Source organism: Rattus norvegicus, chromosome 4 (genome assembly GCF_036323735.1).
Source record: "Rattus norvegicus strain BN/NHsdMcwi chromosome 4, GRCr8, whole genome shotgun sequence".
Taxonomy (NCBI): Eukaryota; Metazoa; Chordata; class Mammalia; order Rodentia; family Muridae; genus Rattus; species Rattus norvegicus.
The window spans coordinates 70,500,702-70,518,249 of NC_086022.1; the positions used below are offsets into that span (position 1 = coordinate 70,500,702).

A 17,548-nucleotide genomic window follows, 5' to 3' on the forward strand; every position below is an offset into this window, starting at 1 on the left:
AAGTCCAGCCCCTGAATGCTTTTTGGTTAGTTGTTGTATCTAGGAGTCACCATGGACCCAGGTTGGTTGACTCTGTAGGTCTTCTTGGGGTGTCTCTGTCCCATCTGACTCAATCCTATCCCACCACTCTTTTCCAAGACTCCCTGAGCTCCAATTGTTATTTAGTTGTGGTTCTCAGCATCTTTTTTCCTCAACTGCTGGATGAAGCTTCCAAGCAGACAGTTATCCTAGGTTCCTGTCTGCAAACCAGCAGAATATCAATAATAGTGTTAGTGGTTGGCTTTTTCACATGGGATGAGTCTCAGGTTGGGAGCGTCATCCCCCTGTCTCTACACCACCTTACTCCTGCACATCCTGTAGGCGGGACAAATTTTGGGTTGAAGGTTTGTGGGTGGTTGCTGTTCCCTTTCCTCCACTGGAAGTTCTGCCTGATTATAGGAGGTTTCTATAACCCCAGCTGCTAGGAGTCTCAGCTAGTGTCGCCCTAATAGACTCCCAGAAGCTGCCCAGATTCCAGATCCGAGGCTAGCCCCCAAAATGCCCCTCACTGACATCTGTTCCCTCTCCCTGTTCCCCTGCTCCCCCCATATCTGATCACCATCACTTTTGAATTCCTTACCCCACATTCCACCTAGTTCCTTCCCTCCTTCTACCTGCAATGTATTTAATATTTCCTTTCTGAGTGAAACTCAAGCATCCTCTCTTGTGCCCTCCTTATTACTTAATGTCTTTGGATCTATAGCATGATTATCACACATTTTATGGTTAATATCCACTTATAAGTGAGTACATACAATGCGTGCCTTTCTGTGTCTCTGTTACCTCATTCAAGATAGTATTTTTCTTGTTCCATACATTTGCCTGTGAATTTCATGATTACATTGTTTTTAGTAGCTGAACAGTGTTCTATTGTTTAAGTATACCCCACATTTTCTTTATCTATTTTTCATTTGAGGAAGATCTAGGTTCTTTCCAGTTTCTGACTATTATGAATAAAGCTGCTGTGAACATAGTTGAGGAAGTCTCCTTGTGGTATAGTGAGGTGTTTTTTGGGTATATGCTCAGGAGTGATATAGCTGGGTCTTGGGATAGAACTATTTCCAATTTTTCTGAGAGATTACCAACTTAATTTCCAATGTGGTTGTAAAGTTTGCACTCCCACCAGTCATGGAGGAGTGTTCCCATTGCTCCACATCCTCTCCAATATGTGCTATCATGTGAGATTTTTTTTAATCTTTGCCATTCTGATATATAATATGTGTACAATATAAATGATCAGAGTTGTTTAGATTTGCATTTCCCTGATGACTAAGGATCTTGAACATTTCTGTATGTGCTTCTCAGCCACCATCAGTGAGTCCTATGATTTCAATTGTTCATGTCCAGTTTCATATATATATATATATATATATGTCTTCTAAACTCTTACGAGGGAATACAAGGTAAAGTTTCTTTCACAATAGTCATGCTATTTGGATTTTAAATATGACAACAAAAACAAAGGCAACGGATCATTAAATAAATTTATATACCTATTGTGGAGTGTAGTGCAGACACTTCACATGGTGAAAATACAACTTCCACGTATCACAGAATCCCCATATTTAGGTGTATACCACCAAAAAGAAAGAAAACAGTGTGTCATAAATACTTGGCTTTTCATACTACTGGGCTATCATCTAGCAAAGATCGAGAAGCATCCAATATGTCTGTGGTTGAAGAGGAAAGAAGTGTCATGCATAGGTCTGTCAAAGTGCTTGTCAGTCGGGAGAATATTGAGGAATCAGTTTTAAGGAAAATAAGATGAAACTTGTCTTCTGAGGTCATCAAGACAATTTGACATCTCTTTGTTCTTTCAGACACTGTGGCCAAAAACATTTACCTTTTCAGTGAATTTTCTGTTACCCAAGTGAGTAGCACACTGGGAAGAATCCGTGGGATATGTGTGAATATGACTATGTATGATCTGTATTTCTCATTTAATTGTCACTTTTTACCAAGGGTAAATATTGCTGTTTATGACTTAATTCATAGTTATTATACCAGCTTTGTCATCAATAAGAGGCAACAGTGATAAGGAAGCAAAGCTGCTATTACTGTAAAGGACGATTCTCTAAAAGGTCCGAGAGTCCCCCTACTCTCTCCATTGGAATATGAAAATAAGTTTGCCTCCCCATCAGCATGCAGCAGTAGGGAAATTGAGAGAACTTCAGAGCAGCTCAAGGGCATGGTCTAGCATGGAGTGTTGGAAGGCCTAGGGAATCTATGTTTGCATAATTTGTTCATAAGTATGCTTGGTGTGTTTCAGAACCGTTTGGATGTGACAATTTCAAGTCCAAACTACAAGGATCCCAATAACTTGGAATTCCAGGAAATTAAAATCTTTGGGACACAGGAAATCCTTAATGTTAAAGTGAAACAGAATGGGGTTCTCCTTCAAATGTCTCCTCAAGTCAATTATAATTCAAACCAGAAGGTAAGAATTCCTTTTGTGAGGAGGCTTTCCACAAGCCTCGATGAGGTTATGATGTTACTTCTTGCTAAGATCACATGGGTTGCTGAAGGACCAGAGCACATCTGAAGCCAGATGAGGAGGTTAGAGCATTGGAGAAGGAAGATAAAAACAGAGATGTTGGAGCCAACAGGCCTTCAGATTTTCCCATCCTTATCTGCTTGCTTTGTGTTTGGTTTTCCTCTAACTGGGTGTGGGGGAAAGATCCAAGGAAAGGACTCTAAAACTTTGATTGTTTTTTCCTCTAAGGTGTAGGGAGGAGAGAGAGAGAGAGTGAGAGAGAGAGAGAGAGAGAGAGAGAGAGAGAGAGAGAGAGCATATAAATACGAATTCTCAGGACTTTATTTAACTTTTAGTGTTCCTTTCCTATGATTTATTAAGGCATATCATATGTTCCTTATCATATGCATTTGCAAGGAATATTTTATACAAAAACTGTTGATGGTGCTAACATAGATGGTGATTAGAAAGTAGTATTCTCCAGGGATCCACTGTTTTTGTAAGACTTGTCTTCTATTCTTCTACTTCCTCAGTACTGTGAGGAACATTTCCCTAGTCCATTCTGATAACTTATTCGGAGGCTCCTCATGGAACTGGAGTGCTGGATTAATAATGTTTTGAGGATCTTTTAAACTCGGGTTAACCAGTCAACCAAGAAATTTAATTACATTGTGCATATTGATCACATTTGACATTTTATTATGACAATACATAAAGAGTATATATATTTTATTAAGTTACATATAAAGGATTATGTGCTTATTTGTGTCTATGGCAAAGTGTAATACAGTGGAAATATACATATACAAAAATATGATTTATATATGACAGAAAATAAGATATTTAAGCCTTCTTCAAAGGAACTCTTTTGTTTGAGTCAGAAATATAATTAACATAAATGAAGATATATGAACGTATTAAGAAGGAGTCTAAACCAAGTTGGTAAAATATCTGCTTTGATCTGAATTGATGCCCATAGCTTAGTAGAGTAGTTGAGGGCAGTTTTCTAGAGAAGGCATGAATGGAACAACACCTTGAAAGACAGAGTTTTAAGGATATGGAGCGATGCTCAGCAGTTAATATCACTGCCCTCTCTCCTGGAGGTCCTGGTTTGATTCTCAACACCCAAATGCCATCTCCCAAACATCTGTAACTCAAGTTCCACAAGATCAATGCCACATCTGGCACCTGCAGCCACTGCACACAGATAATGCAGGCATATGAAGTCATGTCTATAAAAACATCTTGGATTTATGAAGTTGATGTGAGAGGAAGTGTGGTGCAGAAAGTTGGAAGTATCTTTTGTAATTAAAGTTTCAAAGTTCAAAATTTGGTGTCAGTGATTCAGCACTTGAAGTTTATGATAAGTAAGGTCTATTTCTTTCTGAATTGGAATGGGCTGAATGGATCTGGTCACAATGCCCTATTTTATGGAAAAAATGAAAAAAATCAGCATAGAAAAGAAGAAAAAACAGAGATAAAGCTGAAGAGGAAGGGCCTTCTATCAAGAACTCTGGCACCAGCAAATGAACCCAAATTGACTTTTCTGGCCTGACTTATGTTACAGTCATTAAATTTTCATTCATTAATTCGAAGTATCTCTTCTTTAAATCTGAAATACAGAGAAAAGCACATGTATTTCAGAAATGGTCTTGTTTTCCAGAGAGTATTTGTTTTGAAAAAGTTGAGTTATTAGAACAGTATCAAAGGGCACAGAAGTCTTAAATTATCAGTCTCCATTTCAGGCTTAGGATGTTGGAAATGAAAGTTTATATATGATATTTCTCATTCCCCATTCTTACACTAATTGGTATATCTGAGATTAAAAATTTGATGGGGTTGGGGATTTAGCTCAGTGGTAGAGCACTTGCTTAGCAAGCACAAGGCCCTGGGTTCAGTCCCCAGCTCCGAAAAAAAAGAAAAAAGAGAAAAAAAATTTGAGGTAATTTTGGTAAGATTCCAGAGATCACTAGAACTATAGTCCAAGCAACATTACATAGATGCCCTATAATCTAGGCACTCCACACCAAAGAGGGGCATAATATGGTGAGGTAATGAACAAGAAATAATAGCTTAATTTGTAAAGAGGAGGAGAAAATATTTCTGACAAAATAAATGGTGGTCAAGTGGTCCATGGAGGGAATGAAAAAGTTTGAACATAACAGGTTTTCCTTAGTCTCTCTTTTTTGACAATGAAATATAGAAGATTTTCATAGAATAGTTGTAATTTCCTTTGCCAATGACTATACCCTAAGCACATATGCATTTATGCCCTCATATGCTGTGGTGTGTTGTTTAAAATATTAAAACCAGGGCATAAGGAAAGACTAAGAATGACACTTATTCTTTATTTCCATAAAAAGTCCCAGGTCTTGTAAGACTTTTGTATTGAGGATGAATTTCCATTCTTTCAGGTTGCTACCATCACAAATATCCATCTCGTGCTGGGAGAAGCATATACAGTTGAGTGGGACATCTACTCAAAGGACATGGAAAGGATAGATTGCTATCCAGATGAGCATGGTGTTTCTGAGGCAAACTGCACTGCTCGTGGCTGCATCTGGGAGGTAATCATGCTGAAGATGTTTATGTAAACTGAACACCCTTGTAATATAATCTACAATGTCTTTATCACAGCTTTTTTTGATTTTTTTTTATTAACTTGAGTATTTCTTATATACATTTCGAGTGTTATTCCCTTTCCCGGTTTCCGGGCAAACATCCCCCTCCCCCCTCCCCTTCTTTATGGGCGTTCCCCTCCCCATCCTCCCCCCCTTGCCGCCCTCCCCCCAACAATCTAGTTCACTGGGGGTTCAGTCTTAGCAGGACCTAGGGCTTCCCCTTCCACTGGTGCTCTTACTAGGATATTTATTGGTACCTATGAGGTCAGAGTCCAGGGTCAGTCCATGTTTAGTCTTTAGATAGTGGCTTAGTCCCTGGAAGCTCTGGTTGCTTGGCATTGTTGTACCTATGGGGTCTCGAGCCCCTTCAAGCTCTTCCAGTTCTTTCTCTGATTCCTTCAACGGGGGTCCTATTCTCAGTTCAGTGGTTTGCTGCTGGCATACGCCTCTGTGTTTGCTGTATTCTGGCTGTCATCACAGCTTTAATAACCATGGATTTATTAAAATCTGTAGAAAGACTCTATATAAACGTTATTAGGTTGAGGAGTGGAGTGGGTAAGGGTGGGGTTATTCTACTCTCTTCAGCTGAGCAGGAATTTGATTCATGCTTACTTAAATGTTACAGACCTGAACAAATGTACCTATGATTTTCTCTCCAGATAACTTGTCTCTTTTAACTCTGTTTGATAAGTCCATGTCCCTGCTAATATAGGATACTGACTTTCTTTCCAGGTTTCCAACATCCCTGGGGTCCCTCATTGCTACTTTGCTAATGAGCTGTACTCAGTTAGCAATGTTCAATATGACTCCCATGGGGCCACAGCCGACATCTCCTTGAAGGCTTCACCTTATAGCAATGCCTTCCCCTCTACACCCGTGAATCAACTGCAACTGAAAGTGACCTACCACAAGGACCAAATGCTGCAGTTTAAGGTATGCGCTATCAGGCGTGGACAGGGCCTCTCCAGTTCCTGTACTCTTTGCTACTTTGTGCTTCCAAAATTTGACAAAAGTTTTATTTTTATATCAAAATACTTTAGAGCATTATTCAAGTAATGAGATCAATTAGATATCTGATGCAATAGAGGGACCTCTCCTAATTTCAAACTGAGAAAAATCACTGTACCTAAGGAAAACTGTTGTGAGTGAACACATCGGGAGGAAGTAGATGAGGCTAGTAGGAAAATAGAAGAGTTATGGCTCAGTTTGTTTTGAATAAGAGAGGAGATGGGGAAGAGTGGATGTGTGTGTGAACTTGACACCATCTTGCTTCTTCCTATGGACTAGAAGAGGGAGTTTCCCAAGGAATCAATATTATTTTGCTAAATTGCATGTGTGTGGATGGTAGTGATGTTAACTTAAATAAGAAAGCTGAGCAGATTTTTGACTGACAGTATAAGAGGAGGAGTGTGATCTTCAATAATACAATTGAGACGTCTTTGAAATATTCATGAAAGTGATTGCTTTTCCTTTTATGGTTTAATTAAAACAAGGGAGTAGGGATTGAGTAGCTATCCTGTTGGTAATTTCTTTATTAAATTCTGAGCTTCATATACATAGGGATTTGTCTCCCCCCATTGTGGTATTGGAAACCCACATAGGCTGGTACACAGCGAGTCATCATATAGTGCTGAGAGAGTATAAGCCAGTTATCAAGGCAGAGAGCCCTCACCTAGAGGAGTCCTCAGAATCTGAGTTTTATCTGGACTTGAGCTCTATGTCTTCTTCTGTGATTTTTTTATGTGTGTGACCTCATCAGAGTGAAGTTGATGGGTGTGCAGCCTCAACTCTCTCCCCCAACCATTTAGCTTTACAGTAGTTCTCTCCACCATGCTGATGTCTTTCTGAGCCCACCTCAACACTCTGAGCCTTTGTTTCTTTACCAGAACTCTTTGCTCTACTTTTTTGTGCTTGGTTTAAATGACAAAGCTTTTAAGATCTATCCTGTATTTCTTCCATGAAACCACCTTAGTGTCCTCCAAGCTTTTCCTTCCCTGTTATCACTAAGTCCTTTCACAGGTGTTATAATAGCTCACACCCTTCATGTATGCTGAGTTCTTCTTTCTTAATTACAATGGTTCCTGTGCTTTTTATATCAATAAATATTCATATTCAATTCCTATCCATACTATTTACTATTAGATCAACAATTGAAATTTTGCCCTTAATTACTCAGCTTTATTAAAATTTCAGCATGATTTTTAATCCTGAAACATTAATTTGTTTTAAATCCATAATTTACATGTCCATGTATTTGTACACTTACAGACAAAATATATAACACGTGTTTATAAATCCCATACCAATTTTAGCATGTTGAAGTGGGTGAGATGTTCTAGAGTCCATAATAATGAGACTTAATTAAAATCAAGTTATTAAATTGGACAGTGTCTTCTGGTTGGTTGATTAAGCCCTGGATCATGATGTTTCAAAAGACAAAATATACAGAATCCAGTTACTGGCAAACATGCTACAATCATGTTGAGTTATTCACCTCTAGATTACTATGCTTATGCAAGTGTTGTTTTGAAATGCCAGAAAACTGTGAATATTTACACTGTGAATGTCATTCTTTGACACATTTATGTTAATGCAGTGATCAATTCAGTATACTTAGAATACTGGGTGTTTAAATCCTCTAGTATTTGTGAGGTGTAGGAATTCAAAATCTTTGCATGATATTTTGAATTATATGTTTCAATATTTAAATTATCATCACTGTAAGCATGCTAGGAAAACATCATATTTGTCTTTACATAAAATGGTTTCCTCTGTCCTAGATCTATGATCCCAACCACAGTCGGTATGAAGTCCCAGTCCCTTTGAACATCCCTAGGACTCCATCCAGTACTGTTGACGGCCGTCTGTATGATGTCCTCATCAAGGAGAATCCATTTGGGATTCAAATTCGCCGAAAGAGTACAGGCACTGTAATGTAAGTAGTTCCTGGGCTGATTCTCTGTTACTGTACTTCTAATTATTCCTCACCAGGTCAATTGTCCTTGAAGATATCTGACTCAAAGCATCGTACTTCCTATGTTCAAACCCATGATGTATCAGTTACTTTTCATAGCTGTGATAAAATAAACAGACAAACAAACCCATGACCAAGAGAACCTATAAAGGAGTTTGACTTCATAGCTTCAGAGAGTTAGACTCTGGGATGGTGAATTGAAGAAGGAAGGCAGCAGGAGAGTTGAGTGTTCACATCTTGAACTGCAAACAGGAAAGAGAAAGCAAACAGGGAATGATCCAAGTCTGGAACTCCCAAAGCCTTTATCCACTAACATACTTCCTCCAGTAAGGCCACACCTCCCAGTAGTCCACAAATAGTGACTTACTGGGGACCAAGTATTTGCAATACCTGAAACTATGATAGGGGATATTTCATTCTAACCACCACACATAAAGAAATGCTTTCTGCTTTTACAGGAAATCTTTGATATTCTAAGAATAAATGCTGACATAGTTATAGGTATGTGGGTATTCATTGAGCAAGTATTTGCCTAATTCCTTTTATGCATTAGATGCTGTTCTGAGTTTTGTGTTTCTAGACATGTGCTATTTCTTCTAAATTTTAAATTATTCCATGAAGAGGAATTTGATACAGTGACAACCTGGTTTGCTGGAAAAATAAGGGAAATCACATTATGTGCTGATTCAGATGCTGTGATCTCAGTTTGTCTGAGGAAGAGGCAAAGTGTGGAATAAAGCCTAGTTTAGGAGAAGTCCCACAGAGAGTTCCTGGAAAATTTGTGATAGAATGGTATAAGTTGTGAGGTGGAGGTAATTTTTCAATTATCATAGAGAGATCTCATTGAGGTCATTGAGAGAATGAAAGGGGCGATAAAGCCTGGGTACTAGGTCGCCTTAGAACAGGAACAACTCTGGAATCTCCATGGGAGTCTCTCATGAGAAGTGAGCAGCATGAGAGAAGACTGTGAGATGGTGTGAGGTGTTCATATGCCAGGAGTGGATACATGTGGAAAGTGAACCATTAGGGAATAACAGCATGGTGAGTTTCATGTAGGAGGTGATAAAGCAAGTGGGTTTGCTTCTGGGGACAACACTAAAGGGAAGTAATGATACAGTGTAGAAGAAAAAGTAGGGGTGACTGGGATCGTGAGTAGGCATGGTTGTGGTTATTTTAATCTATTAGACTTGCATGTTTTACTTGGAAGGGACAATAATACTGGTGGGTGAAAATAAAGAACTCTGTGGTCCTCACAAAGCCAGTTGTTGCAAACCAATAGGAGGCTGATATTTATTTATTTATTTATTTATTTATTTATTTATTTATTTAATTTATTCACACATGTTCATTTTCCTTGCAGCTGGGACTCTCAGCTCCTTGGCTTCACCTTCAATGACATGTTCATCCGCATCTCCACCCGCCTGCCCTCCACATACATCTATGGATTTGGGGAAACTGAGCACACAACCTTCAAGATAGACATGAATTGGCATACATGGGGCATGTTTTCCAGGGATGAACCTCCAGGGGTAAGCAAAGAGTGTTTGTGGTCCGTGTTTTGTCCCCTCCATCCACTCTGTGTGTCTTGTGCTTCTTTATGGAAGTCTATTGATGATGCTTCTACTTTTAGGCAAATGGACATATTTTTCTTCCTTTGTTCTTAACAGAAGAAACTGACTCGACTTAGAAATCAATGTTTTCTTGGGTTTCTTTCTCATGTACTCAGTCTCCTAATACCTTTTTTACACATTATAACTCTCAGTACAAGAAGAATTCCTATGGTGTCCACCCTTACTACATGGGGCTGGAGGAGGACGGCAATGCCCATGGAATCCTCCTGTTGAACAGCAATGCCATGGGTAAGATGACACCCGTGTCCTCTTATTGTGTGCCAATCATTGTTCAGTTTCTTTAGAATTTATCTGACTTTACTGTCTAAAAACCAAATTAGTCTTTGTGGTATAAGTTTTCCTTCTTATTGACCCTTTACACTTGATCTTAGCCAAAAGGCTGAGAAGTGATTATATATATATATTTAATTTGTATGTAATTTGCTGAACTTTTAATTTACAATGATGTTGTAGTAAATATTTAATATTAATCAGGGGTTTCTACTTCAATTTAGATACTTCAGTTCCCAAAGAAAAGACACAAAACTTTTATATTATAATTCTGAATATATTATATTTAATATATTTATAGTAATATATTTACATATATCCTATATAAATATAAACTTATATTTATAATTCTTTAGTCAACACTAGAGCTGAGCAACCATCAACCCTCTATGGTTATTTTGTCTACTTCCCTCCCAATAACCCTGAGATATGACTTACCAGCTATAACCCTGGGCAACTTTTATTCCTGGCCAGCCCTCCTGGCCAATTCTCATGATCCCCTTACCCCATGGTATCCTCTCTTCTCTTCCCCTTCTCCCTCTCCTTTGGTGGTCTCTGCCTCAGACCCTGAGCCTGGGAACTGAAACAATGCCTACCCCTCTTCTGCTCAGCTATAGACTGTGGTATCTTTATTCAACCAATAGTTTTAAACTAAGGAGCAAGATTACATAGCATCACTGGTACATGTGAGGACCTTCTTATCCTTAGGGAGGACCAGACCTTGGGGGCCAATATTTAGCATTACAGTACATAGCAAAAGACCAAACCTCAATGCAATTTAGCTAGTGAAAGCTTTCATTTTACGTCTTTAGTACTGTATCAACCTACTTCAGAATATGTGTTTTCCATATGTCATGATAGAAGAGACAGAGAAGGTAGGGATTCCGGGGTCAATGCTCTCAATATACAGGATTTCATCATGATGTCATCATCTTGTGTTTTCAGATGTAACCTTCCAGCCTATGCCTGCCCTGACATACCGAACCACAGGGGGCATTCTAGACTTCTATGTGTTCTTGGGCCCAACTCCAGAGATTGTTACTCAGCAGTATACAGAGGTAGGAAGAAACTTACTTATGAAATAGGTTTGTGTGTGTATGTATACACTCATAATATGTTCCAACTCTGCTAAACAGGATTGCCATATAATGTATGATATGGTGCCTGAATTTATTGTTCTTTCTCAGAGGAAGATATAATATGTAATAAGAGAGATCAGGAATATAATATTTATATTCCTGTAAATATTAAAATTATGCTTTATCCACTTATTGCAGAGTAGCAGAATATTTGTGGTAACTAGTTGTGGGGATAGTATGGAGCTACGGTAGTGTGATGGAGCTATGATAGAGCTATGGTAGAGCTATGGTGGTGGTAAGGTTAATGCTGTCACAGGGATGGTGTTATTGAAGGTAGTTGTAATATTATTGGTGAAGATGATTATGAGGATTGTGATTGTTATGGTGATAATGATTGGAATGTAAGTAGGACATGAACTAATGAAAATTGTTGTAGTAGAGTGGACATTGGGTAGAGTGTAACAATTGGGTTCATGTTAGTGATGGCAGTGCTAGATGTTATGATAGTTTGGGTAGTAATGGTGTTGGTGATGATGATTATGTCTGTGATAAAAATGGGAATTATGACAGCAAAGTTATGACATTGTCATGATGGTTATAGTGTGATGAGAGAGATGATGATTACATTGGTGATGGTGGGATGCATCATGGCCATGGGGAATAATAATATTGTTAGTTACAATTAACAACCATGTATGAAATATCTACTGTATCTATTTTTAATGCACATGGAAGTGTGTCATGCATACTGTTACTTAGTCAAAATGTGAGATAGATCCTATTATGGGCTCTATTTACAGGTAAAAGAACAAGCACAGAAATGTCACATACCTGTCCAAGTTCACACAATCAGCAAGACGTAGAGACTTTATTCTAAGTTAGCTATTTTCCTCTGTGTTGTGTTTTTAATGTCTAAATTATATATTATTATAATTAAATACATAACATACATAATCAATATGAATAAACCCAGGTTTTTCAGAATTTCTGAAAAGTGTCCTCTGAGAAGTTTTCTGTAGTATGTCCAGGGAGGTCTGATCTGCCTCCCACCCCAATACGTTCTCTCTGGATTTGAATTTGTTGTCTAAATTTGGGTAAAATATTCTGACTTCATAGTCTACTTTCATCCGGCTTCTCCTTTAAAGTTCTATCGTTCTGTCTGTTTTCTAGTTGATTGGTCGGCCTGTGATGGTACCTTACTGGTCCCTGGGATTCCAGCTGTGTCGCTATGGATATGAGAATGATGCTGAGATCGCCAACTTGTATGATGAGATGGTGGCTAAGCAGATCCCCTATGTACGTGCATCTGTCAGGGCTTTGTATGATTTAAGTGACATACTATGCTTTCTCATGTCATATCACACTGAGCCTAGATCTTCCACAGTGATTCAGAGGATACCATTATCCTCATAGCACTGGTGGCTCAGACTAACAATGAGAAGTTAAGATTGGCTCATGGGTGTTGTCTCCTGTATCAGGCTTTCCTCAGCTTGTTTTTTAAGGAATGACTTCTAAATATTTAACTATAATGTCATTACTGACATGATAATAAAACACTGATCCCATTCTAATTTTGTTTAACTAAGAACACTAATCCAAACTCAGTGAACTCATTCTATACAATGTTTGCTCTCTTGGGTTTAGCCCGGCAACACATTGCTCCCTGAGCTCTGAGCTTGTTTGCTCCATGGTGGATTGATGTATTGAATTTGCAATGGAATCACATACAGAATCAAACATGTTCACTCCAAAACCAGAGGTCCAATAATCAGAAATCATCTTGTGACTCTTTGTGCTTCTTTTCATTTATTGTTCAATATTGCATTAGTACAACATACTTCCCATAATACAGTGGTTCTCAAACAATTAGGTTGTTACCTCTTTTTGGGGTTTAAGGACCTTTTCATGGGGGTCACCTAGTACTATTAGCCAACACAGATATTTACACTATGATTTCCAACAGTAGCAAAATTACAGTTGTGAAGTAACAATGAAAATAATTTTATGTTTGGAAGTCACCACAACAGGAAGAACTGTATTAAAGGGTCCCCTTGTTGTAATAGAACATATCAAGCAGAGTTCTGCATTTGATTATCTCCAACAATGGACCCTCTACAATGATGAGTGTTTTGTTTAGATTCTTTTAGAGTATACTTATGATTCATATCAACTTAGGGTTGAATATTTGACATTATTTTCTATTAACAAATATCACCAATTTCAGCACACACCTGCAGAGAAAAGTCAAAGAACGTTTTCTTACAGTGGTTGTATTTGCTTTTTATAACAGAGAGAAGATAGGCATTGATACTTAGCTTCCATTTTTCTTGATATTGAAATGAATTTTCTCTGTTTTTGTGTGTAATTTTGAAAAATCAGCAAATATCCCAAGATGCAAAGCTATTATATGGCATAGATTAAAATATCCAGACACAAGCAGTGCTGATTGCTGGAGCCTGGACTGTCTCCACCATCAGCCTCTCTTCCTTGTGTCATCCCAGGATGTGCAGTACTCAGACATTGACTACATGGAGAGGCAGCTGGACTTCAAGCTCAACCCTAAGTTCTCTGGGTTTCCAGACCTGATCAATCGCATGAAGGACAATGGGATGCGGGTCATCCTCATTCTGGTTAGTTCTTGTGTGAATGTTTGAGCTGTGAATGGGACAGTAGATGGGGTTATGCAAGGATCACCTTATACTCTATGCCTGCCCACATTGTTAGTAGAGATATGGCATAGGAAGAGTGTATTTGTTGGGTTTACAGAAAGCTGAGACTCTCAAAAGTTTTACTTCTTTTTCCTATTCCTTTTTAGTTCTTACTTAAGTATTCTCACCTGCTTTATGCTCTGACTGCAGGACCCAGCCATTTCTGGCAATGAGACAGAGCCCTATCCTGCCTTCACCAGGGGAGTGGAGAATGACGTCTTCATCAGATATCCCAATAATGGAGACATTGTCTGGGGAAAGGTATGAGCCAGGTGTTGACCCAGAAATTCTCATCCTGGACTAGAAACCCTGTTAGTATGTTTATAAGTATGTTTTTTACTGTTTCCTTTTGCTCTCTGAGTTTCTGTTATTCATTTTCAAATCACTATTTGTTGATTATTGTTAACAGTTAAGGGATTTATAGACTCTACTTTTGCTTAGATCCGTCTTTCATAACCAAAGGGCTAGCTTCTAGTTTCCCAAGAAATTACGTGTATGAGAAATCCTTGGGATATTTCTGTTGATCGTTTTTCTTCCCACAGGTCTGGCCTGATTACCCTAATATTGTTGTGAACTCCTCTCTGGACTGGGACAGTCAAGTGGAGGTAAAGGGCCCTTGTGGATATTGAATCAATCAGGATTTTTTGAAAGAGGCAGCAAGAACACTAGAAATTCCCATACATGGTAGTGGATATTGCTTGAAAATACACTGAGAACATGTGTCATTCTTCCTGACATTTGTTTTCTGATGATCTTACCTACACACTCTGTTTCTAATTCTTTTTTTTCCCGCCCCCCTCTGTTTCTAATTCTTGCCTCACTTCCTGCTGTGAAATAGTATTGTTATTTAGATTTAAGACTCAAAATACTTGGGTTATGTATCATAGTACAATTGTGATTTCAAATACAAATTTGTCAGAATCCAGAAGCTCATAGACTTTGTATTGGATGATACCTCTAAGAATGACGTTTTTCTCTAAATTAAGGTGTTTTATTTCTTTAGATATCCCTTTTAGATAGGATGTGCCCTTTCTGTTTAGCATTTGACTATTTTACTGCATGCCTTATGACCGTAGACAGCCTCTTATAGCTTCATGATTGTAAATCCCATGTGATTCATGTGTTTTTGTATCCCTCATCATGGCTTTTACCATGTGATGATTGCCTCATGTTATACATTGCCCTCTACTGGGAATAGATGTTTTTCTTTGTGATGATTCTATGTGTTACATGTTTCTTGAACTGCAAATTTTCACAATTATCAGCAAGTGTTTGTGGTTTAGAAGCATTTAGCTCCATTTACCCAATGCAGGAACACAGTTCATTTCTATGCTGTGAATTGTGCTTATGATGTCTGTGCTCAGTGTTCTAAGAGTAGGAAAAGGGTTCTGTGGAGAGTCAGTGACATGTCTGGACTCCTTGTTCTCCTCTCCAGAGGAGATGACACTGTAGACAGGGATTACATCAAGACACGTGACTCCTGTGCATCTTTCCTAGTGCAGCTGGGAAGTCAGAGAGATGGCCTTATTATTTGGACACCTGTCTCAGGTTGACGAGGTGAAGCAGCTGCTCTCTGTGTGGCCAAAGAATGGTGGAACCTATGGTGTTTAGAAACTATCACCTGCAAGAGTTAATTAGATAAATATATTTATTGAACTAGTCACAAATATAGCCACTATGAAATTCAGCATTAGACACTCAGAGGACCATTACCAAGAGCCTTTGGGAGAATTTTTTTTTACAATGTCATATTCTAACCAGTGGTCAGGGATAGAGGAGAAAGTGTACTTATTAAAATTGAACTCATGTAGAAATCATGGCCAATATTCATGCCTTATGTAGAGGAATTTGGTTTTTAGAACAGGTACTTCTAGTAGAGAAGAACAATAATCCATAGAATGCCACAGCCGAGGGAAAAGTGCTCAGGCCTGGCAGAGCTGCTAAGAATAGTAAACAGCATAGGACAGCGATGCCCAGATCACTAGCACTGATTTCTGGGCCCCTGCAAGCAAACCACAATACCCATTCTTATGCCCATGCCTCTTAGGTGTTGAAATATGTATCTTTATTTTCTGGTAGTACATAAAGTAGAACAAATAGAAACTGATTTGAGCAGTTTCACTGCTCAAAATGAGTCAGATTCAGGTCAAGGTTGGTTTCTTTTTGTTATTGTGTACGTATTATCTGTCTATCTGTTAATCTATCTATCTATCTATCTATCTATCTATCTATCTATCTATCCATCTCTCTATCTATCTACCTATTATCTATCTATCTATCTATCTATCTATTGATATCTATCATCTATTGATTTATCTAATCTATGTCCACGTATCATCTAGCTTCATTTTATCATTCATTATTTTGTGAGGATTTAAGCAGAGCACACAGCTTCTTAACCTTTCCATCAGTTGTTAAAGAGCATAACTTGCATTTGGTGGTCCAGGCAGTCCACACAAACACCTAAACATGCCAGGTCCTTTTAAAGGGGCCATGTATTTCCTATCTTTCATGATTTCCTGAATGAGCATCTTCTTCTGGCTTCAGTGGTTTCAACTGTCCTCCCTCTTGCCATTTAGGAGATTTGACCTCCTCCTCCTTCAGGCTAGAAGTGAGACTGCAAAGCTGGAGAAAATATTGCCTTTTAGGGCAGACTCAGGAACTCTGCATTTATCAGCCGCACTTTATTCAGAAGGCAGGTGATGCAGAAATGCAGAAAATTAATCTTCACGGAATCCATCTTATTTTCTCGCCTGCAGCAAGCATTTCATTAGGGAATAGAAACAAAGGCAGTCAGAAATTCCAAATCTTACGCCTCTGATCAACAGATGAGCTAGTCAGCTTCCCTTGAATTCCTCCTTGCTTTCTCTCTGTGTGGCAGGGTTTACATACTCCCAAGGCCACTGAGCCTTGCATGTGTCCAATAGGTTGAAAGTTAACTCAGAATAAACAAAGTAGCATGTTGCTGTGTGCTGAGCTAGTTAAAAAGGTGCGTGTGCAGGTTCCTGTCTGCTGTATGAAGTGCAAAAATGATTTAATACAGTACGAAAGGGTTGTTTTAATTTTAGATACATCCTATTGAAAATTCAATTCTCAGATGTAGCTGGTAATGCCTGTATGCCCTGATTCCGCATCTACCCTTTTTTCTGGCTTAATGTAAGCTGGATCTCTGTTTCTGGGGCAAGGTTCTCCTTGTTAAGGGGTTCAAAATTTCTACTTCCATTTTTATACTAAAAGAAATTCTACAGCTCATATATATATATATATATATATATATATATATATATATATATATATAGCTTTATGATTCATTGTGCCTGTCCTGTGAAGCAGCAAGGCAATGCGTGCTGAACCATTTCTGATCTATTCTTCCACATCTTCTCTTGGGCTTACTCTGGGCGTACAGGCTTTTCCCTAATAGACTGCTTGCTGGTTTGTGTAAGCACCACGTAGTGCCTCAGCCAAGTCTTCCTGCTTTCTCTCCCATGCCATTCTTTTGCTCCTTGATGCTCATAGTTCTATGAAGGACATTAAGAAGGCTGTTTGTTGAGGCATACCAACTGAAATGTCTGACAATAAATAGCAGGGGAAGCATATAAATTTCTGGCTGATTTCTCTTGCTGAGGGGCATAAAGTCACAAGCAGGCACAGTGTGAATGATATTTATGTATTATTTTCTCTGTTAAACACAGTAGAGAATGTGAAGATTAACTTGAAAACGTAAGAGAAGATCTTTGCTCCTTAAAGCCTGTA

The 17,548-nt window shown here is 38.5% G+C and overlaps 1 protein-coding gene across 7 annotated transcripts in view; it reads left to right on the plus strand.

The window, feature by feature from the left end:
• The window catches only part of Mgam (maltase-glucoamylase), a 160,490-nt gene that overhangs the window by 92,439 nt on the left and 50,503 nt on the right, over positions 1-17,548 (plus strand). For 6 of the 7 annotated variants that reach the window (XR_005503531.2, NM_001427451.1, XM_063285349.1 and 3 more), the window contains 12 exons: positions 1,860-1,909; positions 2,309-2,476; positions 4,927-5,079; positions 5,866-6,066; positions 7,914-8,068; positions 9,468-9,636; positions 9,870-9,966; positions 10,954-11,066; positions 12,258-12,383; positions 13,589-13,717; positions 13,946-14,056; positions 14,338-14,400. Coding sequence is in view for 6 of the 7 variants with exons in the window: in NM_001427451.1 (NP_001414380.1) it covers positions 1,860-1,909; positions 2,309-2,476; positions 4,927-5,079; positions 5,866-6,066; positions 7,914-8,068; positions 9,468-9,636; positions 9,870-9,966; positions 10,954-11,066; positions 12,258-12,383; positions 13,589-13,717; positions 13,946-14,056; positions 14,338-14,400 (1,535 nt within the window). In the remaining variant the exon portion in view is untranslated. The remainder of the gene's footprint in view (positions 1-1,859; positions 1,910-2,308; positions 2,477-4,926; positions 5,080-5,865; positions 6,067-7,913; positions 8,069-9,467; positions 9,637-9,869; positions 9,967-10,953; positions 11,067-12,257; positions 12,384-13,588; positions 13,718-13,945; positions 14,057-14,337; positions 14,401-17,548) is intronic. The other variant, XM_063285350.1, reaches the window with a different exon arrangement.